The sequence below is a fragment of the Pseudochaenichthys georgianus genome, chromosome 14 (assembly GCF_902827115.2).
Source record: "Pseudochaenichthys georgianus chromosome 14, fPseGeo1.2, whole genome shotgun sequence".
Classification (NCBI taxonomy): Eukaryota; Metazoa; Chordata; class Actinopteri; order Perciformes; family Channichthyidae; genus Pseudochaenichthys; species Pseudochaenichthys georgianus.
This window is the reverse complement of record NC_047516.1, coordinates 27678932-27704435: the sequence shown is the minus strand read 5'-3', so window position 1 is coordinate 27704435 and position 25504 is coordinate 27678932. Positions and strand designations below refer to the sequence as shown.

The window sequence follows — 25504 nt, the reverse complement described above, 5'->3', positions numbered from 1 at the left end:
CATGAAAATGGTGTGAGATGCAAAAAACAGGGATAAAGGGAAGGGGAGGGTTTCAATGTATACTGTTCCGTTCTTGCAAACCTTCAATACTCCCTGTCATTGCAAGTATATATTATGGTAACTGGTAAAATGTTCTCAACTATCTTCTAACTAAAGAATTGCAACAAAAAAAAAGAACAAAAAAATCTAAATAGATGATGATCAGAAATGTTGAAAATATGAGGTAAAACGGGTAAAACGCTACCATTGCATGTTGCCTACACATGTATTTTACACTGCATATAAGTGCATGTATTTTATATTCAATTGGTTTCGTTCATGTAAAATACTTGCACCGATAGCAGATTCTGAAGATATTTTCATTTGGTACTATATTTAGTAATCTTTTTTTGAAATTAAATACTAATATAAGGCCGACCCTTTAAGGTCAGGCCCATTCATCACAGTTAGTATAAAGACTGTCTTATATTGCTTATGTGAGTAACTGCTGTGTTTGTAGATATGTTCTTTAGGACAGTCCGAGTTAGGCGGGACAGGGCAGTTACCATGGTAACCCACTCCCTAGTTGGGCTGTGGGTGTGAGCCCTCCTGCAAGCGCAGATAAAGATGGAGGTGGGACTATCTGGGTGGTTTGTCTGTTTATCTGCTGCACAAACGCTCCACACATCTCCACTGTGCGCTCAGATAAGAGTTTCATTCTGCAGCACGTGTGGAGGCAGGAAGCTGCTCTGATGCAACAGTTTAATATCAAACAACTGCTGCCGTTTGGTGAAGGGGAGAGAACTTTTCTTAAACAATTCAATGTAATCTTGATGCCATTACATCATGTAGTCAGTGTGTTCTCCATGCTCCACATGTTTCCAGCTGTGTCACTGTTACATATGTTTTTATACTGCTTCCATAATAGTACATCATAATGTACTTGTTGATTTATTTTCTGTAATAATAGTTTGAACCTGCAAAAGTAACAAACTAATGTTGTAAATAAATGTAGTGAAGTAAAAAGTCAAATATTTGCTGCCAAAATGTAGTGGAGTAGAAGTATAAAGTAGCATAAAATAGAAATACTCAAGTAAAGTATGTGAACCTCATAAATGTACTTAAGAACAGTACTAAATGTACTTAGTTACTTTCCAACACTGCATGGCAGAGGTATACAACGTATCTATGTGAATATTTATTTTTTAAACAAGATACGTGTTTTATGTCTCTAACTGTGGGATCTTGCATGCAGTACTTTTACCTGTAACAGAGTTATTTTACATTATTGTATGGGTATTTGTATTTCTTTCACCCAGGAAGATAAGTTGCCTCATCAAAGAAAGTAAGTGTATGATAATGGAAACATGTAGGCATTGTGCACCAGTGAACAACATGTGTACAGACCGTCTATGGTACAGACCAAATCAAATTCTCAATGTTTTTTCAAGGCATGATTACCTGAAAAACAAAGTTATAAGTACCTTGTGATCAGTTCTATGACTTCCTTTATCATTACAATTCTTATTTGTAATAAAGTAGTGAACCTGGTATTTTTTATGGTTGATATTTCTTAGCAGCAGTAGTGTTTGGGGTCCTCTGTTAGTATTTGTGATGCCTGCCCTCTGCAGGATGAATATGAACTGTCTTTAGGAGGGTTGCTGACCCTCAGTTTGTCACTATTTTATTTCCAATAAGAGCCAGACAGCGAGTCAACCAGGAAGTGGTATAACGTTTATTATAGGGCAAAACACACACAGAGTAACATGAACACGTGCTTGAAATGCCATGCTGGGTTAGTTCTCCAAAAGGCCAGTGGAGCATGAGGAGCCACAATATCATTTTAACAGAGATGATTTACAGACGACAGACGGACGTGTGTCAGATGAAGAGTTAAGGCGTAGGTCTTTAAGTGTTTGGTCTTTCACCATCCTCCTCTAAAATGCCACTTGACAATAGAAATGTGACTATTCTGATTAGATAAAGAAATTATACATTTTGGCACACGATATAATGGCCAAAACATTATCTGGTAAATACTACATTTATATGTATCATCTAACTAGATACATATGTGTTCCTTTGTACATTTACAGTACAGAATGTTGAAAAGTACATAAAACAGAGAAAGGTAGAAACAGCTGAACATCATATGCATAATACATAAGTTTGTTTTACAGTAAATTCACGATAGAATATTCCATTAGAAATCTACAGGTTACGATAAAACGAACAAACTGCTCATTGATGTATGAATGACCTCTTCATTATTTAACAAAGGCACTGGGTACAGAAACAAAAATGTACTTTCTTAATAGAATAAGCGTTACATATAATGATAAAGTTGTTCATTTGGATGCTTTACCCTTTGCCCAAAAAACACAGTTTTGAATAAACAAAACATATATAAAGACACAATGGGAGTGACCACTCAGAATGTCAGACTTTCTGCATAACTTCCCATACATGTAATCAAAAATAAAGATGACAATGTGTATCTATATTGAAGCAGGTTGTAAAATGATATTTTGCTGTAAACGTTTGGAAATGGGACAGTATGATCATGTGATCTTGGTCAGGTTTATGGATATTATTAGATGCTGCTTATCACTTGCTAAAAGCTAAATGACGGTACAGAGTTTACACACCGACAGGTTAATACTATAATATCTACGGTAAGCCAGGCAGCGTTTTACCAACATTTACAGCAGGGATAATAGTTGCAGAAACACATGAGAACCAGGCAGAGTAAATATACAATTCAAAAACAGACATGTTCTCAGACCAAACAAGCCACAAGCCTCATGTTTATTCACAGAAAATGAAGAAAATGGCGTGACTATAATAACTTTTAAACAGTCAGTGGCAAAACAAAACATAACAAATTGTCACAGATTCTGTAAAGTGGTTCATCATCATTCACGATGCGATTAATCCGAAGCAAAACACGTACAAAAAATAAAAAGGTTAGCCTTATTTACTTGCAAGCTGATTGAAAGATGTCAAAGAAAATGCAGAGTGTGATATAAAAAAAAGGAGGTTAAAACGTACAGGCAGCAACAACTGGCTCACTAATCCTGAGACTCTCCTGCCATCTAGAGGTGGAAACTGGGTGCACACTGTGCTTCGAGTGATGATGCAACACTGAAACAATTTAGGCATTTCACAACTTAGCATTACAATTATTGTAACAGACTATATGGAGGAATTAGATTAACCTTATTAGAAAGGGAAAAAAGTTTCATTTACAAAAAAAAGGGCCATTACCCTGTCTGCTCGACATTACATTTACCAAACTGAACACCGCCCCATTAGCGTGTTTACTGATCACATGCTCATCTTCCAAATTCATGACACTTTTATCTCCTGCTTTATCATCACATTGTGGGTGTCGGTCAGATAAGCGACACAGTGGCAACAAAGAGGCGAGGAGTCACTGTTTAGAGTTACAAAACGTGACATTCGGGGAAACTACAAAATAAAATGATTTAAAGCTCAGACTCCAGGGTCATGTCTTAAGGCTAGTCTTCTAAGTATGGCTTTGTGTTAAATCTGTATACAAATATGCGAAAGTAGACACAGTAGTTAGTACAAGCAGAAGTTATGAGAACAGGGAGCAATACTAAAACATCATCCATCTATATAACACAGTGATATACTCTGATATAAACCCAACTAAAGCCAAACCACCGTCCTAAGGTTTGGGCACTTGAGTGGTGAACAGGCACTGTACATCGGAAAGAGGAGACGGGCAACATGACGCGAGGTAAGAATTATCATACAAGTGATCCAAATATGACTGCAAAAATATTACAATCACAGTGGGTGGAGATCTAGCGACCATTAAATGTAACAGAGGTTTGGTAATCCATCAATTCTCTCAGAGTAAGAGTTAATTATCTAGAAGAAATACGAGTTTTAAAAGCAAAAGAGGGAATTAAAGCGGCCTATTCCACAGCGGGCTCAGTCTACTACTAGCTAATTCACTGATTGAGGATGAAAACACCCGACTGGGAAGTGGCGCACTCCAAGAAGACAATATTCAGATTTGGTCTTAAAGTTTTGGACTCTTTCCTTCAACTACAACTGAAACTGTGGATTTTCTCCTTCTTAAAATAATGTTTAAATCCACCACATTGAAAGTGGGCCAACTCACATCCATGTCTCCTTTAAAAGCATCCGTTTCGGAGGACTTGTAGGACTGAACAGGATTGCAGCATATAATCCTAGCTATCTAGTGCAGTGTGATAATAATAATCAACATGTCTAAAAACTAAAATCAAAAACAAAAGAAGATACATAGTCTGGTCCTATAGAAGTTAAGGCCCCAGCTTTTTGTTGTATTCTTTAGAAAATGAATAACCTCTTAAAAATATTTTTAAAAAACTCTTGCTTGGCGTCAAGTGTTTCTGGTCAAAAGGCAGTTGCATAAGGGCTCAGAGGCTGACAAAACTCTTTTCATGCTTGAGGCAGATAAATGTCAGAAGGTTGGGAGTCTCTGGCCTGATTCCTCAGATGGCAGTTTGGCTCTGCGGGTTCATCAACTTCTGCAGCATCGGGATCTGTGGGAACAGAGGATGGGGGGGAAAGAGGAGTAAATAAAAGGCCTTATAATGCCTACCAAGACAAAGTGGAACCAGAAACATCCTCCCTGTTGTACTCAACAACCAGCCCGTAGAAGAGCCGGAGCATTTAAAGTGTCTGGGCACGATAATGATCAGACACTGACTTTTACTGAAAACTCAATTTGAAAATGTGAGTGCAAAGAGCAAGAACAAGGTCTAAGGATTGTTAAAGGGGCCATATTACACTCATTTTCAGGTTCATATTTGTATTTGTTATGTCTCTACTGTGACATGTCTCCATGCTTTAATGTCCAAAGGTCTTTATTCAAAGCTCCTCTTTTCACCCTCTGTCTGAAACCAGAGCACAGTCTGCTCTGATTGGTTAGCTGGCTGGCTCGTTTGTGATTGGTACACCGATTAAGAGATGTCCCTCTCCTTAGCCTATCACGTACAATGTGTGGAAGCACTAACCAATTGAAGTGCCTGTTTTACATAGTAATTTAATTGTGTTACGTAAATAAAATAAGGAGTCCAATGGAGGCGTTTCAAGAGGGGGGGGGGAGAAAACTCGCACTGGATGCAACACAGGGATTTTATTACAAAAGCCTTTACAATCACACTACAGGAGAGGAAAAACGCTCATTCCCTCTCAGCTGTTGTAATTATGTTTTATTCTACAATATATTCTCTTAAATATTTAGACTGACAACATTTTCATGGCTGCTTTTTATTCCTTTTTGTTGTTGAAGAAGAATAACCGCTGACATTTTCCAGCATAATCATAAGACAGTCGTAGAGCTGCCACGGGAGATAAAAGGTCTGATGATATGGAGCAGTGCCTCACCTTAGTCAGATCCACCCCGGTGAGGGCGTTGACGGAGACGGGGAGTTCAGCTAACAGCCGGTTCAGCTCTCCGGTCACACGGCTGCCCTCTCCACTCAGGATGACAATCTCGCCGGTCTTAGCAAGCGGCGCAGCCACCGCACTGGCAATCTGGTAAAACACAAGAGCATCCGTTACTTCACTGACAAAACACTCTTCATATTACCATACATGACAGGAATTGACATGAACATATCTATTCTTTATTCACAAAAAAACGTGGGAGTTTTGTCCAGTTTTCTCCTCAATATGTGACACCAAGTCATCAGGCCTTACCAGTGAAATGCTTTTAAAAAACACCATGTTGAGAAAGTGTGGGAGAGTAGCATTACCCTAAATGTGAAAAATAAATACTAGCATCTGTAAGGTGGAAGGGTTACTTGGTTTTTAACAAGCCAGGCATGTTAGGGCAACATGAGAAAATGTAGGTTTTGGAAGTATTAACTATTGGAAGTTTTTCTCTTCACGTGGACTTCAATAATTCTGACTCCTATACCATGTCAATAATACATTTGTAGCCAAAACACAGACAGTCAGACACTTAAGGACAGAAATGTCACCATTAAATACACCATTTTGATCTACCGCCGGGATCATTACATCAGGTGTTTTATTATATAAGGCTTTCGATGTGGATCCCTGGCTTTGGATTTCCCTATGCCTATAGGGCAATTACAAGCTATAACTGTGAAAAGATAACTATAAAAAAAATGGCATTATTTCAACGAATGCGCAATTAAAGGGATAATATTCGGAACATTTCGGAAATAATGATGTGTTTGTCCTTTTGATCACAGTATGGCTGAAGATAGACAGAAAGGGGGAGAACATGCAGTGAAGGAATAAGGATTCAGTCTTAGTGCATAGGGCACTCTAAAAGCTAATGACATCAAGGCAAATGACTATAAAGGGATGCACAATGGTCAATCAACCAACTATGATTATGTCTGAAAGAATGTGTTTCATTGTTATTGTCAGGGAAAAAAGCTTTTTTAAGAACACACTGACGACTTTGGTGCCAAACCTCTGGTGGTGAAGACGTTGGGTAAACAGACCAATAAACCAGACTTCACAGATGTTTTTACACCAGTGGAGTTAAACTGAATATCACCCACCAAGGGCAGAGCCTCCAGCACTAGGGCCGTCTTGGCAGCCTCTCCGTACTGCTGGTAGGCTTCAGCCTTCAGCTTCATCCTCAAAGCCTCCGCCTTTCCAATGACTTCAATGGAGGAGGCCTCTGCTTCACCGATGAGGCGGATCTTTTCGGCCTCTGCCTGCGCCGTCAGCACCGCCTTTATCCTGGGGTTAGGGATGGAGAAGGACTGTTAGTGTTTACTGTCAGCAGTCAGTCGAGTACAGGTCAGGGTTCATACACTTTTTCACCAATGATTTTCAATGACTTTTCCATGACTTCTCAATGACCGTTACCTCATTTTCCATGACCAAAACAAAATTCCCACTGAAAATGGTTTATTTGAACATGGAACAGGAAAGTAATGTCTGCATATGAAACACGTTGTGCCTATCTAAAACAAATCAAATAGTAGGCTTACTAGCTTCTACACGCTAAAGCAACTGTAGTCAGGGAGGCTGGTATGAAAAAGGTGGTAAGGACCCGACCCCTGACCCCCTGAAAGCAGCAGTGTCAATAATAACAGAAACGCCAAAGAGTCACATCTAATAGAAATATATAAAAGCATTTATTTTAATTGTGCAGCAGTCAGTTTATCATTCTGGCAGCACTGTTGAGCATTTTGAAAATGTATTGTCATGCCTCTGTGCAAGGCTTAGTCTTTCTATCTTTATAGCCAGTGGTGTAAAGTAACTAAGTTCATAAACTCAACAAGTACTATACGGGGGTACAATTTTGAGATACTTGTACTTTATTTAAGTATTTCAATGTTTTGCTACTTTGTACTTCTACTCCTCTACAGTTCAGAGGTACATGGTGTACTTCTACTCCTCTACAGTTCAGAGGTACATGGTGTACTTCTACTCCACTACAGTTCAGAGGTACATGGTGTACTTCTACTCCTCTACAGTTCAGAGGTACATGGTGTACTTCTACTCCACTACAGTTCAGAGGTACATGGTGTACTTCTACTCCACTACAGTTCAGAGGTACATGGTGTACTTCTACTCCACTACAGTTCAGAGGTACATGGTGTACTTTTCCTCCACTACATGTATTTAATACCTTTAGTTACTCTACAGATGTGGATGAATGATGGTAAATCTAATCAAGTGTTAAATCAGACTTTAGTTCCACCTGGAGTAAATCCACCAGCTACCCTGCAGTCTACAAAGTACTTCAGACAAGCTGCATTTTGAATTTCCATGACTTTTCCAGGTTTTCAATGACCGTACGAACCCTGACAGGTACAATTACATTTAAAATAGAGTTTGGTCCAGTCATACTGCTTTGCTTATTGTGCTGAAACAGCATCACAAAACCTGAGTAACCTAAACATGTAGTTATTGTGTAGCATTGTTAGAAAGCATTTTTGAATCTTCTGTTCAAAATGTTGGTAGAGGGGCTGTAGCTTTAATGGCCAATATCATTTCCTTTCTATTTGTAACCGTTTTAAACTAATTTGATTGGTTTTCAGGATAAGGGAGATTAAGAAAGCAAAAGAATTTCATGATTCAGTTGCATGATTGTGTGCCATTAAATCCAAATAGGGTCCTCAAATCCAGTAGATCCAGCATGTGTTGTAGCTACATTGTTTCTCTTGTTTTGAGCAACTGTGGTAAAATAAATGCCAACAACTTAACTGCAAAAGTAGTCTGGTGGCTTTGAGAGTATAGATAAGTACTCCAGTTAATAGTGCTTCAGTTCCTACTCAGATATGTCTCTGACTAAAATACATTAAATATAGTGTACTCTTAAGTTTTTTTAAAAGGGGCTAAAATCAATTTTTGCTGCTGCCCCCGTTTACAGCAGTATAGTCACACTGAAGTGTGTGCCATCAGCCATCTACTGTTGCTAATACAATGACTATGGATAACTACCTGATATAACCCAACTTCAATACATTCCAACTATCCCTTTAAAAGGATAAGGAGTGTATGCACTGTGGAAGAGGACCTGTGTGGGAGCCACTCACTTGTGTCCCTCAGCCAGCTGCTGCATCTTGTAAGCCTCGGCCTCTGCGGGTCTCTTCACCGTGGCGGTGAGCTCCTTTTCCGTGCGGGTGATCTCCTTATCCTCGATGACGATCTGCTTCTTCCTCTGCACCACCTCGATTTCAATCTCCTCCAGACGGATCTTCTGCTGCTCCTTGGCCGCCTGCAGCTCGTACGCCAGCTGAGCCTCTGCTTTCTAAAGGGACCGGAGGTTTTACATCAATACTTACATATAACTCACAACATTTGGCAAAACAAATCTAAACCATATAACTCTTTACCTTCGTGTTCACTTCCTGATTGAAGGACGCTTTCTGCATTTCTAGCTCTCGTTTGGAGTCGGCCATCTTTGTGTCGGCTAAGAACTTGACATCCATCATTTCTCTCTTGCACTCGGCTTCCTGTAAGAGACACATAATGAGATGGAGGTGGATTAGGAGGAGTTTGTTGGTTTGATAGCTATTAAGAGAATGGAAGTTTGTTGTAATGGCTTTGTGGCTTTCATTTAATCTGAAAGCTCCTCTTACCCTGATGCCAGCGTCTCTCTCTGCCTCTGCCACTCCGATGTCTGCATCCCTCTGTACTGCGGCTGTCTGCGTTTTGCCCAGTGAACTCAGGTAGTCCACTTTATCATACACATCCTGTGAGGAACATTTATGGAAGTGGTTAAATACTTCTCAAATTACAAGCAGAGACTGAATAGATGAAAGCAAAGTGAATTGATGTGTTTCACCTTGATGGTGAAGCTGAGGATCTCGATTCCCATGCGGCCGACATCCGGTGACGCCACCTCTCGCACCAGAGAAGCAAACTTATCTCTGTCCTGGTAAATCTGCTCAACAGTGAGGGTACCTGAGGGATGGGAACGCCAGTTAGTGCCTTCTCTTTCATAGCTTCACAGCAGAGATGGACGTATATTTACACAAGATCTGTACTTATCTACAATTGTGTGTTACTTTACCTGGGTCTTTTCTTTTGATGCCACTTCTACTTTATTTCTATTCCACTACATTTTAGGGGGGAAATCTTTTTTTTACAACATTTCTCTGCCAGCTTTAGATACTTTACAGATCAAGAATTGTGTACAGAAAGTGTACAGTGTTTTACTATAACAGAAACATTTTGGCCAAATGTCCTTTTTCATTTAGTTTGAAGTCAAGATCAAAATCCAACGACCAAAAATCACTTTTAAATGTGCTTTATAAATAAACTTTGATTTGATTATCCGCTTCCAACAGCGATTTATTTAAATAAACTAAAGCAACAGCCTGCCATTGAGATGATTGTGATGTTTGTCTTCAGTGCTATTCTGTCTCCTTGGGTTCAAGCTGATCAAATTGACCTCACTGCTCAATAATGCCACACCTGCCAACACTCATTGTGAGTTCAAGTCAAGCACATTTAGCATTAGTTAAATAAGCCCAGGGCTAACAGCCAAACCAGGAACTAACGCTATTTAGTGCATTTCCCCCCACAACCAACTTTCTGGTGAAACTGCGTCACACCGTGACCTCAGCCATTTACAATCTTTGCCTTTCGAAATGTGTTAATTATGTCTTTCATTGGTGGTTTACATGTGTTGGCACTCTTGTAGGAGAAATCCTTAAAATGTGGGATTTTAGCCTTCAGTCAATTTACATGCACAAAAGCCTATGTGCCAGTGCCACACTACAGCAACATGAAAACCCCCAAAAAGCATAATAGGGCCTCTTTAAGATGAGACTAAGAAAATCAATATATATTGTCCGCATTTGTTGGAAAAACTAAATATTAAACAGTGAGCAATCACTACGGAGAGACTACCCACCAAGGATGGCACGCAGGTGACCCTCGAGGGTCTGCAGGATCACACTCTTGATTTCCACCACTGACTTCCCCAGGAACTGTTCGCAGGCGTAACCCAGCAGCTCGTTCTCGGTCATCACTTTCACCTGGTGTCAATGAGGACAAAGAGTCAGCTGAACACACATCCACAAACACCAGCACACATACAGACAACGTCATGTGGGTGTGGCACTCGTGAGAACATGACATGTACTAGCTTTGTGGTGTCATCTTATAATCTCTATCTGGCGAATCAATAAACACATATCATTCTTTATAACTCTTATACTGTCAGTAATGTGAGGAAAACAAGTACAAAAATAAAGCATGACGTGACAACAATCTTACACAGCCTGTAATGCATTAGAGCAATGGATGGATGCATAAAGGCCTTTGTGTAAAAGTGCATCAAATTGGGTCATGCATCCCTGCTATTGACTTGGCTGTGTATTGATGAAGCGATGTAATTCTGATATACACACTGACACAGGAAATAGCACTAAATAAACAGCCCTGGGATGGAGGCCTGCATACACTAAGGGGTGATCACATTATTTCTGTTACAACTCCAGTGCAAAGTTTTTTTCAAATTAGGGTTGTAACGGTTTTACAGCAACATCATAAGAGTTGTATTGTAGGCTCAATGTGTGTGTGTGTGTGTGTGTGTGTGTGTGTGTGTGTGTGTGTGTGTGTGTGTGTGTGTGTGTGTGTGTGTGTGTGTGTGTGTGACTTCACTTTAACAGTAGACACATATGGTCTAATGCTCTTGATAAATGATAGATGTATGTGTAACCAATAGCAGAAGATGCAGACAATTTGCCCCTCAATGCCGTTATGACGAGGCTCATGATAACAGGCAAAGGCATGTACTTATAAAATAAATCACTTCTCTAAAAATGGCACGATGCAAGTGGATATATTTCCTGCCACTTTCTGTGACCGGATAATTACCCTGAAACCAACATCTAAATGCCAATCGAGATAATTACTGCATTTCTCTATTACATCTTAATAACAGGATCATTTACAGGAAATGCCATCAGTGGGATCATTTACAACAAATTAAACAAAAGAAAAATCAATTGCATGAACCTGAGGTTTACAATATAAAAACAAGGACATTCAGTGCTGATAACAGAAGTCACGTATACAGGCAGGAAAGGAACAAAATGGTGTAAGACGGGAGGTTTTGGGTCATATTGTACTCCACTGGAACTGGAAGAAAAGAGAGTGAGCTGGGTCCTTAGGCGAGAGGTCTGCACATGGTTTTTGCAACATGCACTCATAACAGGAATGAGGGCAACACAAAGTCAGTGAAGATGGACGTCATTCCAAGGAAACACATGTCTGAAAACAGAAAAGGGCTGCAGGCCAGCCAGCCGCACACAAACTAACACACACACACGCGAGCTCAGACACACAGCAGGGGGAGCCGTGCCGCGGCCGAGACTGGTGTGCAACGGGAATTCCTTCCATTTAACCCCTGACCCTTTCCCCCCTTCCCATTCCCCTCGTGACACCACCCTTCCTCCTGCCTTCTAACGCACAGCTCATTCAAGATACAAAAACTTAGAATAAAAGACAGGAAATGTATACAAATAATGGCGTCTACACTCCTGACAACTACTCCCTCAACGTTTTTTTCCTTTTCCTTTTTGTGTTTAAAAAAAAGTTAATTCTCTTTTTGGGTCATCTACAATCGACAGGATTTTAGAAAGACAGAAATACTAACAAAATTGTGAAGCAAAACAAGATTATAGTGCAAGAGTGTAATTGATATGCACCTAACATAGTTCAAACTAAATTCTTAATTAACTTTCAAGTTTATTCTACTTTGTGTCTCTTAATCAAATACAGCACGTGTCTTTTTAACTTTACAACCACACACACTGCTCCTGTTGCCATGGGAGACACACACCCCCATGTCTTTGGTCTAGGTTGGACCAATCAAACGACGGGCCTCTCTGTGAAGTAAACTGTGTGAGAGTGAAGGGCCGTTCAGCTCCCCACAGTGGGCTCATTGTCAGCAGGCATGCAGGACAACACAGAGGAGAGGAACACTGGCATGAGTGTGGTACAAATACAGAACTGATAACGAGACACCAACAAAAGGAAATACTAGCATGCCAGACAAAAAGAAAGGAAATGAATATGAGCGTAAGATCATTCGCAAACAGAAATGCAGAAAATAGTGTGTACATTATGTTTTTCAGTGGAAAATTCACCATCAAAATCTTTCACTTTTTATGTATGTTAGTAGCTCAAACACTTTAATTGATTTAGGAAATGACTCAAGGGACAACAGTCCCTCTGTAGAAATATTTAAAGTAAAGGTTTTGTCCTTGAACTACTTAAGCATTTAATAATTACTTTCTATATCTTTTTCAAACTGCTTTCTGTTGATATGATGGAAGATTACATAGGGTCAAGATGTGAAGGACAATTCATTAGAGTGCTAATGTTAATATAAGAAATATAATAATTACTGTGATAAATGCAATGATGTACTATTTAATTACATTTCCTCAGTAATAGAAATGGCGATTCTTTAAAATGTTGGTGCCGCAAAGGATTGTGAGATATCTTAATTTCCTTTTCTTCGGTAAAGAACGGTCCTGTGCCAATGGAGGTAGGAATTTCAATTTGGATATCTTTGTAATAATATATGCTTTAAACACAGTATATCATTTGTCACGTATCTAGTGTCCATTACTTTATGCTGCTCACTTTTATTGTGTACTATGTGTGGAGTATATAAAATCAAGTTTTATTTTCCTTTAAGGTGGAATTTTCTCACACATCTCAGGTTGAAAAACAACAAAAAAGGTTTTGGCACTGTACAGGATCAAAGAAACACAGCAGACAATGAAAACAAAAGTTTCAGGTTGATATTAAAATGCACATCAGGCTCTACACAGACCCCTTTCTCCTGCCACACTAGGACCAGGTTCAGACTGAATATATCCCGCTAGGGGGCTGACCAAATGCTAAACCAAAAAGCCTGGTTTGAAGGCTTTTTACTCTGTGCGACGGTCACTCTGAAGGCAGGCTTAGTCAGGTGAGTTAATGCTAGGTGTATTATGCCCATATGAGGGTCAATCATCCAGACAACCATTTCACTCAAACTGTATTTTGCTTAGTGCCATTAGGCCTGTGTCCAAATAGCACTTTTTATTTGTTTTGTTTCTATGAACATGCTATCTCAACAACTCATCACCTCTGCTATATGACAGACTGGCATTGCCCATTTGGATTTTCTCTGTTTTGCAACTAAATATTTGTTTGACGTTGTTTTTTTACTTTGAGGAGCAACAAGAAGATGCTTGTTTTTACGAATGAGTTTCAACGTTCAATCTGACAGCCATAGAGCGAGGAAGTTAACCTGCGTACGGCGATAACAGTACAACACTCATGCGGCAGCAACAGTTGGTGTCTACCTGGCCAATCCGCTCAAAGAAATTATATTTTCAGTCTTTGTTATAGTAGGTTCTGTATGAAACATACTGTCCAACAGTATGTTTCATACTTTAGTTTAAGAGTCCTCCGTTTTCTACAGTGACGACACTGGCACTTTTCTGAAATATTTATAACTTGAAATGCTTGAGGAAAATGGCGTTGCCAAAAAAGAGGGAAAAAACCCTGGGTGCACACTGGCACTCCACATGGACACAGGGCTTTAGTCAAACATAGAAGTGTGCCTCTAAACTTGAGCCCTCTGTATTTATAAAACACCCGTGTTGTGATTATGGGGTGATGCCAGAGAAAGGGAGGTATGGGGTGGGGGATGTGTGGGTTAGTGGAGTCTGAACTGGTATTCCCAGAAAAGTGTAGTGATTTACCTGAGCCACCCCAGTGACAGTAAGAGCTACACCCTCCGCTGTCTCTACATCATCACACTTGGGCTGCAGGGTCATAATCTCAAGCGTTATCCTGTTGAAGAATGTGGAAAAATAAAAAAAATAAAAATTGACATGTTCGGAGGGAAAGCAAAATGAAGGGAAGGGCCAGAACACAAGGAAAAAAACAGGACAAAGTGAAACCATTCACCCAAGGACTCCAGACCACCGACAACGGAGATAAATGAGATGCCATTGTCAATTCAAAATGTGAAGGATTTAGATTATTTAGTCATATTTTTCAGCTTTATTCCAAATTTGGATTTAAGATTGGATTGATCAAATTCTCTTTTTTTTGGCCATTTTTATAGCATTCCTTTATTGACCCCGTTGCCAAATGTGACTCAGAGTTCAGCTTTATTGGCACAGCCCAAATAAGTGACAGCTGACTGTGTCCCCTCCCCTGCAGAAGAAAAAAGCAATGAAGATGAGAGAAGCAAACACATAGTTAGCTTGTTAGTTGAACCTTTTTCCTGAGTCTTCATTTGGCCGCGAGCACCAGCAGCCACTGCTTTTTTTATGTTGAAATGCATTACCTGAGCCACCCCTGTCACATCCAAGGGAACACCCTCCGAGGTTTCGATATTCTCACAGCGACAGAGGATGGTCATAACCTCCAGAGACATTCTATGCAGGCAGGCAGGCGGGCGGGCGGGAATAGCAGAGGCAAAACAGTAAGTTGGACAACAGCTGTTAGGAATGTAAGTAACCAAGGTCAAGAGAAGGGGAGGAGGGAGAGGGTGAAGGACGACCTCCTGTTTTAGCCCTGAAAGTTTTTTTCATGTGTGCCGCTGACACCTCATAGAAAATCTTCAAAGCTACAACATAGCTTCTCTTGTTTCTCTCCGTTAGTAACTGTTCCTATCAACTGGGGCAAAGAGCGAGATCAACTTATAAGAACTTGTGTTTAAAGAATTATTTATTCAAGAGATATTTGTACGAAGATTACACAATCCTTATCGTTTCTTTTATAATTCAGCCCCTAGTTTTGCTGCTATAGGCTTAGACTGTCGGGGGACACCTTACTTCTTCCTTCTCTCTGTCTGTACCTGAGTACTCATGTTCCGAATAACCCAACTTCCCCAAATTTGTTTTTGGTGTCTGTCTACGCTGGAATCCTGAGTCGTGGCTGATCCGGAGTCCTGATCTGAGTCCTGGATTTCGAGTCGTGGCTGAACCGGTCACTGTGGTCCTGCCTGACTCTCATCATACTACTTCCCTGATGGCTCCCACAGGATTGTTGACATCCTCGTGGATTCATCTTCCTATTATTATACACACATGCATTTCCAAACATCTGGACTACCTATGTTGTAAATGTATTATCTTTTCAATTTACACACGGCATCTATTGCACGTCTGTCCGTCCTGGGAGAGGGATCCCTCCTCTGTTGCTCTCCCTGAGGTTTCTCCCATGTTCCCTTTAAACTGGGTTTTCTTCGGAAGTTTTTCCTTGTACGATGTGAGGGTCTAAGGACAGAGGGTGTCGTATTGTCATACTGATATTCTGTACACACTGTGAAGACCACTGAGACAAATGTAACATTTGTGATATTGGGCTATATAAATAAAGATTGATTGATCTTTCACTTCAGTACTTGTGAGTTTAATTGTGTAAGTGATATTATGTTTCACAGCTGTTTAAAAAAATAATAAAAATACTGACTCATTGTCAGAGAAAGACGTTGGAGCTAAGAAGAGGAGAGTCTCTGGTTAACAGCTCCGCATGCGCCTCCCACTTCTTTCCAGGAGAATTGGATCAATGAGTCACAGGCCTGGACATTAAATTGATTACTGCATCATGAGCGGGAAGACACACAGCCTTCCCCCCGGTGTTTTTATGAAGCTTTCCTTGTGCACACACACACACAGGGCTTTTAGCTGAAGTGGCCAGCCCTCTCTGTTTCTAAAATGTGCAATGTTGACTAAATTGCAGAATCGAATAATGCGAGAGAGACAGCCGGTCTCTAAATGGGGATTTTTAAATCCAGCCATGCATCAACTCTATTTGATCGTCTACCATTAAGTTTCCTAGCAACGGAACACAAAGTGAGACACTTAAATGGGAAATGGTTAACCTGAAGGAGACACGCTTGGGTTTAGACGGGGTGAGATCGACACCAGGCAAAGCAAAGCAGGTTAGCAAGAAGAAACAAAGAGACAAGCAGACCCCCAAATAATACATCGATTACAAACAGGAGGTCCAGAGACGAGCAATATTATCAAATTCATCAGGAAAACTGTAGGCTATCTTTTCACAGATGGCACAACTATATCAGGGGCTGTTACGCCACATGAAAGCGCATTATCTGTTGTTTCATTGCAATAAAGCAACTTCACTGGCATTCAATCAGAAACTGTAAACAGTGCCACAGGAATACATGGGGACATTTATAAGTGGTTTTAAACTTTGTCTTAAATATCACAAAAAACTGTCTGCAAGTCTATCTCTTTCTTTGAACTTTTGGTCTCCGTTTGAGTGTGGGAATTAGTTAGTTAGTTCTGTAAACATTATGTTTTTAACTTTCCCTGAACTGGCCATTATGTACCATCTGTTTATCTTTCCAGTGTTTTTCTCACAAGCTGGATTGTTGGAGCTGCTTTTCAAATCAACATACAGCGTTGAGCCCTTTAGTTTGTTTGCACATTTAGTAAACAATGTTTTAATTCTGAGGCCTCAGTTTACCATAAATAATGTGTTTCATCTCCACTGAACTGTGTAAGATCAGGAAAGTCTTAATGAAAAATATATTTTTTCAGGGTATCTGCAGAGACAAACTTAAAATACTGACATTTTAGGATCTATTTTCAAGATTGAAAACACAAAGTAGTAAAAATGTGTTGTTTTCTAAGGATTTTATTGTCAACAAACTGCATACAAATAAATATTTTACACTAATTGTGTTGAACTATGATAATCGCTATGATGAACATGTCATCAAGTGCATCCATGTTAAATGTTATTGCTAGTTGTACTTAATTGATGGACAGAAACCCTTAGAACACTCAAAAGCAGGGTAAGAATATGAAGAAAATATTAATTGGTAAGGGACATACATTGTTATTGTTTTTGATCAAGCATATTAAAAGCAATATTTATGCATGGCAGGAGTTTTAAAATCTGAATAAGAAAGAATATTCTTTCAGACGTGTGAACCTGTTGTGAGGACCTGCAGATACCCTGTTCTAAAGAGCTTTCTGGCTGATCTTGTGAGCACTGCGCCACTTAAGACTGAATTGCTCTCAAAGGACATTTAAGCATTTTGGAGCCAGAGCGGAGAGGCCTTACCTCTGGATGTCAGAGATGAGCCACCAGGCCCAGGCCCAGCCTCCCACCACATATGTCTTCTGGTCTGAGCCACAGCAGCCACCTAGGAACAACAGAGAGAACATGGACATCACATTGTTATAAAATCAACACGGGAAAAGAAGAAAACAGGAGTAGCTTCAATTCATAAATGTCAGAATAAAAGGAAAGATGGAGTGGGCCAGAGTTGATTGATGTTGCTTACTTCAGACTTTAAAGCAACTATTAAGGGATTTATTTGCACTTGTTATGAAAATAACTGTGTGCACACAGCTTGGATAATAGCTGGGTTACAGCAGGCAAAATAGTAGATAACAGACTAGTTGTAACAAATGGATGGCTGGCAGATGTAACAAAGTCACAACACAAACTTATTTCCAAGGCCAAAACAAAGAGTCAAACAAGGTGCCTGGCTATCGGCTAAAACCTTTTTATACAGGTATAATATCATCGGTTAACAGTCAAAATAAAACAACTAGATTGACATTTTTGGACATTCATAATATTCTTTGGGCACTCATGTTAATTTAAATGAAACTAGAAATGATGTCTGCATGTACAAAAAACATTTGTATTCATACAGTTTATTGGAAGGAATAGATGTATATGCAACTGTAGCAGAGCTATTGAGAAATGCGTATCAGACAGTGACCTAGTTAACACATGTTGCAAGTGCTTCTTAGGAAGTTGATCATGTGCAGTTCAGTCATAAAAACAAACCACCCTCACTCTTCCAACCACAGTGATCGTTTCTCCTGCTACACTGAGAGCAGGCCCCTCCTCTCCGATTTCCGGTGCTGTCACTCTTTTGATTCGACACTACTCTCCCACTCAATCACTGGTGTGTTTCTGTTATCTACTGTGTAACGATACCTTTCTCTCCAGCCTGGCAAGAGAGATGTACAACACGTGTGCTGGGGTTGTCCATATCATGGGCCTACAAAAGGGTGTGATCTGAGTTACTGCAGGGAGAACGCCAAGATCATGTTTGATCACAGTAAAATGAAGTCAACATTTTATTATCAATACTAAAATTGCAGCATTTTGTTAAAAAAATTACAACATTTACACAGCACTTGTTATAGTCTAACAAACCCTTTTTTCCATACATTACACCTGTTTTATTAACTACATGCACACCAGTGCAGAAACATCCCTATTCATGCGCTAATACTAGGGTAACAAAGGGTCCGAAAATTGTCCAAGCGAAGTACATTATTGAACAATTTCAATATAATAAAGTGTACTTGTTAATAGTAAACTTATGTGGTAGATAATACACAGAAAAAAGCAGTACTGGGTCTTACTGCATGATTTGGTAAGTATGTGAAATGAATGGATAATGTCCTCTTATGATATGGTAAAATGTTTGTTTTTACCTGCATGTGACATAGTAAATACATGTTATTTGTTTTATTAAATAACCCCTATATTTTTATTTTATTCCAGTTATTTCCAGTCAAATCCAAGATAGTTTGTTACTCTCCAAAGACAGGACTGTAGGAATAAGAGTAACAATATATTGTTGTGACAGTTGGACCATTTACCAGATGGAGATGTAAAGAAAGAGTCTCAGTCAGACTCCGGCCACAGTCTGATAAGTTAATCTGGAGACTTTAGTGTGACATTCCCAGCTGTCACATGTTAACAGACCCATGAGGGGAGGAGCTGGACTATCTTTACTGACACATACGCCCCCGGCAACCAAACATTACAGCAAGACATGTTGACCCACGTCACATTACATTACATTTAGCTGACGCTTTTATCCAAAGTGACTTACAATAAGTGCGTTCGACCAACAAAATACAAACTTGAAGAAAACAGAATCATATAAGTACATCAGGTTTCATAGAGCAAAAACATTTAAAGTGCTACTCAACTGGCTTTAGGTAAGCCAGTCCTTTATTAGTATATAAGTGCTTTGTTAATAGTTCTATCGCTCGAAGTGGAGTCGAAAGAGATGAGTTTTCAGTCTGCGCCGGAAGGTGTGTAAGCTTTCTGCTGTCCTGATGTCAATGGGGAGCTCATTCCACCATTTTGGAGCCAGGATAGCAAACCCACATGTTTTTGCTGATGGGAACTTGGGTCCCCCTCGCAGCGAGGGTGCAGCGAGCCGTTTGGCTGATGCAGAGCGGAGTGCACGTGCTGGGGTGTACGGTTTAACCATGTCCTGGATGTAGGAAGGGCCAGATCCATTCGCAGCATGGTACGCAAGTACCATTGTCTTGAAGTGGATTCTAGCAGTTATCGGAAGCCACACAGTGGCCTCTATCACAGAAAGATATTCTCCTGGTGTGTGACTGAACAATATCGTACAGGAAACGGGAGCATTCCAATCCAACTTTATTTATATAGCACTTTAAAACCTCCAGACCAAAGTGCTGTACAGAGAGATACATAAAATATAAAATCACACAGCTCAGCTCACAAAACATTAAATAAATAGTAATACATTTAAAATAAAAGATACAAACACAAAACAAACCAGAATAAACGTAACAATTACAAAATAAAATGTGCAGAACAGGAAAAGGGACACAGACTACTTGGAATACTAAGCGATATTCTTACGCCTAAGCTCATAATGATGACCTATTGAGCTAGTCTGTCTTTATGTTGCAACATGTCCCTTGGTCTTGCCTGAAACTATTTAATATCAGAGAACAAGAGGTGCTTGAATACATAAGTACTGACTTTTAAAACGAATATGTCATACTTTATTTGTATTTGTACCAGAGCCTCACCACGAGTAGAAAGTCTAGCATGAACATCTATGTTTGGACATGCTCTTTGACAACTTAATCTAACTCGTACAATTTACAAATATTGTTTTAATTAAACCCACCTGACTCCTGCCAAATGCCATGGCCAACTAAAATAGTCACAAGCTGAGGTACTATAGAAAATGCTTGGAGCAACACACCATAATAACCCCTGTATACCAGCGGCATATCTGAGATTCCTGAGTGCATTGGTTGAGGGGGGAAGGCTCTGAATGAATGAGATGTAACCCACCGCTAAAACAAATCCAGTCATCTGGACTCTAGTTTCCATGATGCAGAGTTCTGATGAAGTAATACAAACATTATTCACAACATGCAAATGAGCAGGGTTATTTCTCATCTTTACAGTTGTGCTTTGGCATCTATCCACGTGATTTCCTTTCACATTTGTGGAATTACTGGAATGAGGATGTACAACTCACGCCCACTCGCCTCTGCTCCCAATCTGAGTTCCTCTAGAACTGACATGCTCTTAAAAAGTGTGTTCACAATGGAAAATCCCAATGCTGTTTTTTATTTGTTTGTTAATCACAATTTTAAGACATGAACACTGCCTTAACAGATCAGTTGTGTTATGCAACAGATCAGTTGTGTTATGCAAGACACTGCCAATACTACATTTTGATCCAAGGAAAGATTTTCTAAAAGAGGCAAAGCTCAGTATTTCCTAAAAGTCTTAGGTCCACCAGGGATCTACATCAGATCAATGGAGAATGCAGCAACATGACAAATAGCTTTCATTTCTACGACTTGGGAGCTTAACAATGAATGACACACTTAGTCAAATCAGCGGATAAGAACAATTTGATTATCTGATTATAGTTCCTTCCAACATTGTAGATCATTTTGAATAAAAGAAAATCCAATGACAATCTGGGGTACCAAAACTTGGACACAAAGGGGGGCCCTTGCCTCTGTTTTTCAAAAAAGGGGGGCGGGGGCATGACATTAAGAATGTTCTTATGTAACCTGTTTCAGGTCTGAGAAACATCAGCTGATGGTGTGTTTCCATTTTAATTTAATTATTTTAGCTGTATTCCTTTCTGCGTCACAGAGCAAAAAGTGCCTACCTCACCACTGAAGAAAATCAAGACATTTAAATAACCTCATCTGCATAGCCTTTCCCTTGCCAGCCTTATGATGACAAAATCACAAAAAAAATATCGAAATTAAAGCCGTTTCATGAGCAAATAGTGGGCAAGAAACAAACAAAAAAAAACACTAGGCACTAATTTGCAGAGACAACACTTGAACACGCATTACAGCAAAGGCAGGATAAACAAGATAAATAAAGCATTGTAAACTGGTAGTATTACTATGAGAAAAACGGAATAAAACGGAGAAGAAACTCATAAACGTGTGTACGATATAGCGGATAACACGAAGCCCAAATACGATACATTTGTCCATTTGTTACACAGGGTAAACACTGGGGGAGAAACTAGCATTTCTTATTACGGTGCAGACCTTTAACTGCTAAAGTACGTTATGTGGTCTTTTTTTTCACACGCAATGTTAGCTTCTTACATGCTGTTAAATAAAGGTTGTAAGAAGGTTTTTAAAATTATTTCCAAGGATCTTCATTCGAATAAAGCATTTCATCACGCCTGGCAGGAAGAGCCCATGCTAGGAGCTACACATCGTTAAAAAAATGTAATGTTACCTGAAACCACAAGGGCCTCGTTTGGTCCAACGGTGTGGCAGTTTCCCATTTTATCGACAGAAAAAGACGTGTATCCGAACCTCCTCGAAGCTTACTATACTAATTACACTTATAAACACTGTTTCCCCCGTTTTTTTACACGAACTCCCAATTATCGATGATTTTTTTTTTTCAACTGGCGAGTCGTGCAATGATTGCACCAAGTCGACCGCGATAAGACTTAACGTTTCCGGTTTGGACTTCAAAATAAAAGTACGCTTACTGGACACGTTGTTTACATCTTTTATTTTGAAAGTCACACTGACATACTTTTGTTCTTGTTTAACTGCGTCTTGACACCGCTGATCACACACCCCTCCCCTCTATTCTGCCCCTCCTCCACCGTGAGGGCATACGATACCATAATAATAAAATAGGCGTGGTTGTTTATATATCTTCTCACGAAAGTAACCTATACAAGAGTCATTATTTGGCTCAAATAGACTTGTGCGTTTGGAAATGTAATGACAAAAGGCAAATAGGAGATGAGGGTTATAGGGTGTGCAAAGAAACATATAGGCTACAGTGTCTTGAAATATCAAACTTTAACACTTCCTTCTTTTTCTAAATAATAACAAAAAAATCTGAGAAAAATAATGGATATTCAAAGCAATGGGTATTGATTTTCTCCTTATCAAATGAGAGCATTCACAGTAGTACATCTGTACAATCACAACCTTTGACCTTTGTTACCAAAATGTTTGACAGGCTACACACAAGGCGTGGCACACCCTCCCACCTGAGGGATTCGCTTTTTGTCAACCCTATTATCAGAAAAGACCTGCATGACTACCTTCCAGGGAATTTAAAACTTGAGAGAATGCCACTAATTGCATGTTGTGATGATGACACGCTTTCCATGTGGGTGACTGATGTGTGTGTGAGAGCCTCTGCTGAATTACAAAAGGATAACACGTGCTCCTGTACAGGAAAAGATTGGAACAAGGCCCATGCCATGCTGGACCAACCAGCATGGAAGAATCCCAAAACTGCAGCACAGTTGTCATCAAGGCCGGATTAGTACCTCCAGGGGCCCCTGGGCACTGAGCTGATGGGCCCCCTAACACCGCCCAAAGAAAAAAATGTGTGCGCAAGTAACACCACGTAATAAGTCTGCACTATTGAATAATTGTGTGTGAATCTTACAGTAAGTGCTGCACACAGCTGCTTTATAGTATAAAAAGCTCACTGATCACTTCATTAATTCCCTCCCGCTGAACCGGGGGCGTTGCTTTGATGTAGCAACACCGGGGGCATGGCCCAGCTCGACAATTGTACTTTCGAAATATATATACTGTATATTAGGGATGTAACGATATACCGAATAAATGTTCCAATACTGTCGTGAGACTGACAAAATCTAACTTAACCAGGTGGTTAGGCGCTTTCACACCTGAGTACTTTTCCCCGTACTTTTCCCTTTTAGTTCCGATATTTCCTGGTATTTTGCGTTCATGTGGTGTTATGCATGCCCACCGAGATATGCATGCACCTCGCCGGAGCACGCACAGTGTAAAGCAAAAACTCCCAGACATTTCAATGATCTGTACGGCAAAGTACGGTTTGGAAACTATATCATTTCCCTTTGGAGGGCATGCATAACACGGCAAATACCAGAGCCTCGCTGCTTGGAAACTTTGGCGCTGTTCCGAGTTTGTTCTAATCTGTCAAAATGACAGACTGCTTTCAGATTTTTCCGTCATTGTTAAAAAAAATATTCGGTTAACGCGACCACTGCTGTCCGAGCAACATCAGTACCAAGCGAGAGAGTTTTTTCCACAGCAGGGGATATTGTAAATGCCCAAACATCCCAGCTTCTACCTGGAAATGTGGACATTCTCATATTCCTAAAACCTGTCTGATGATGCTGAGTGAGTGACTAGTGCGTTTGAGTTGAGTTACTTGAAAAACTAAAGTGAAACTTGATTTATTTTATTGCGGGGTCTGATTATTCAATTTCCTTGTTTATTTGTGAGATGCAGTGGCACAAAGAAAATGCCTACTTTGTTTGGTAGTACTTTGGTAGTCGGCTACTAGTATCAACAAATCATTTCTTTATGTTGGACCGAGAATGAAACCAATCAGATTTTTTTTAACTCTATGGGTTGTATTTATTTAATCACAAGGTACATTTACTGGTTTAAAAACTCTCTTTAAGATGTTTGCAAATGATTTAAAGGGCCAGGCCTGCAGCTGTGAATGAATGGCATCTTACTTTAAAGGACTTCATAGAGATGCACAAGCTAATGCATCTCTACTGCTGCTAAAAATATCAGTTTTGAGTTTGTTTGTTCAGTGTGGATATGAGCTTGTTATGTACAGGACGTGGATCAACCATCCCACAGCCCAATGGCTTTACTTTTCATCCAACTCCTCCCCTACAGTTTTCTTGTTGCCTTTGCTTTCTCCTCATGAGAAATCACGAGAGGCTTTATATGATGAAGTGAATGTTGTCGCCCCATTTTAACCACAACATATAATTGTATACAGTATGTCAATGTATTTATTCAATGTACATTGATATTGTAGTCAGAAGAAGGCAAGGCCAATTTATTTGTATTGCACATTTCATACACAGAGGCAGCTCAAGCTTGCTGTATATAAAGACGTTTTAGAAAGACACAAGTAGAAGTAAAAGTGCAAAAAAATGTTTTACATTAAGGATTTCAAAATGAAATAGGTAGGAATAGTAAGAAAGTATAAAAAAACAGCAACAGTTATTAAAAAATTGCACTGTACACGCAGAACACGGTAAATGTCGTATGGATGGATAGATTGTGATATCATTATTTCACCTAATCATTTTTATTTCCCCCAAATGCAAAAAGAGATGTTTAGTTTTCTCTCAAATGTCCACATGCACAATGAATAATTTATCCCTCATTATTAGTGATATGGGATATAGGAAACCAATAAATAGCCAACTGTAATGTGGGCCTCATTGCAGAGCCAATAGGCTGATTTTATGAAAGCTAATTTGAAAGCTGCTGCTTTTTGTGTTTCCTCAGTGGTTACTTATTTAAAGAGCATTCAGCCATATCTCAGCTTATCTTAAAAGTAATAGCTAAAGGAATGTGATTTATTTGACATTGATGACCCCTGCTGAGGTTTGGGTTACAGCACACTTGTTGCGTATACAGTGTGTGTTATATGTAACATAGCTTCTAGTCATACATGTCTTCTTTTGTCTTTATTGGGGAGCTTCAGATTTCCCATTGATGTAAATGCATTGGTGTTCCAGAGGCAGAGCTTGTGGAATCAATACAATGTAATAATATACAGTACATTACAAAATGAAAGGATATATTTTTATGTGATTCAGTAGTTCAGTTTTGTCTAAAAAAGGTTGCCTTTTCCTATCCAGCTTGGAGAGTTCACTCTATTAAAAAATATGTATTTGTTCTTCGAAAGAGTAAATAGTATACAGACATGTCTT

General features: G+C 39.6%; 1 protein-coding gene across 2 annotated transcripts; it reads right to left on the bottom strand.

Annotated features, from left to right (window-relative positions):
• Window positions 1–2755: 2755 nt before the first annotated feature.
• LOC117459029 (flotillin-2a) lies at window positions 2756–22238 on the bottom strand. Of its 2 annotated transcripts, none has more exons than XM_034099860.2 (11): window positions 22030–22238; window positions 17563–17644; window positions 14810–14900; window positions 10361–10484; window positions 9287–9405; window positions 9081–9194; window positions 8835–8954; window positions 8535–8749; window positions 6543–6726; window positions 5389–5538; window positions 2756–4541 (listed from the first exon to the last, which is right to left on the bottom strand). In XM_034099860.2, exons 1-11 carry the CDS (start codon window positions 22076–22078, stop codon window positions 4491–4493), a joined length of 1299 nt encoding a protein of 432 aa, XP_033955751.1. In that variant the 5' UTR covers window positions 22079–22238; the 3' UTR covers window positions 2756–4490. The 2 variants fall into 2 exon arrangements, with proteins under 2 accessions (XP_033955751.1, XP_033955750.1); XM_034099859.2 differs by lacking the exon at window positions 14810–14900 and adding an exon at window positions 14217–14307 and having other exon boundaries at window positions 22030–22237.
• Between the last annotated feature and the right edge of the window lie 3266 nt (window positions 22239–25504).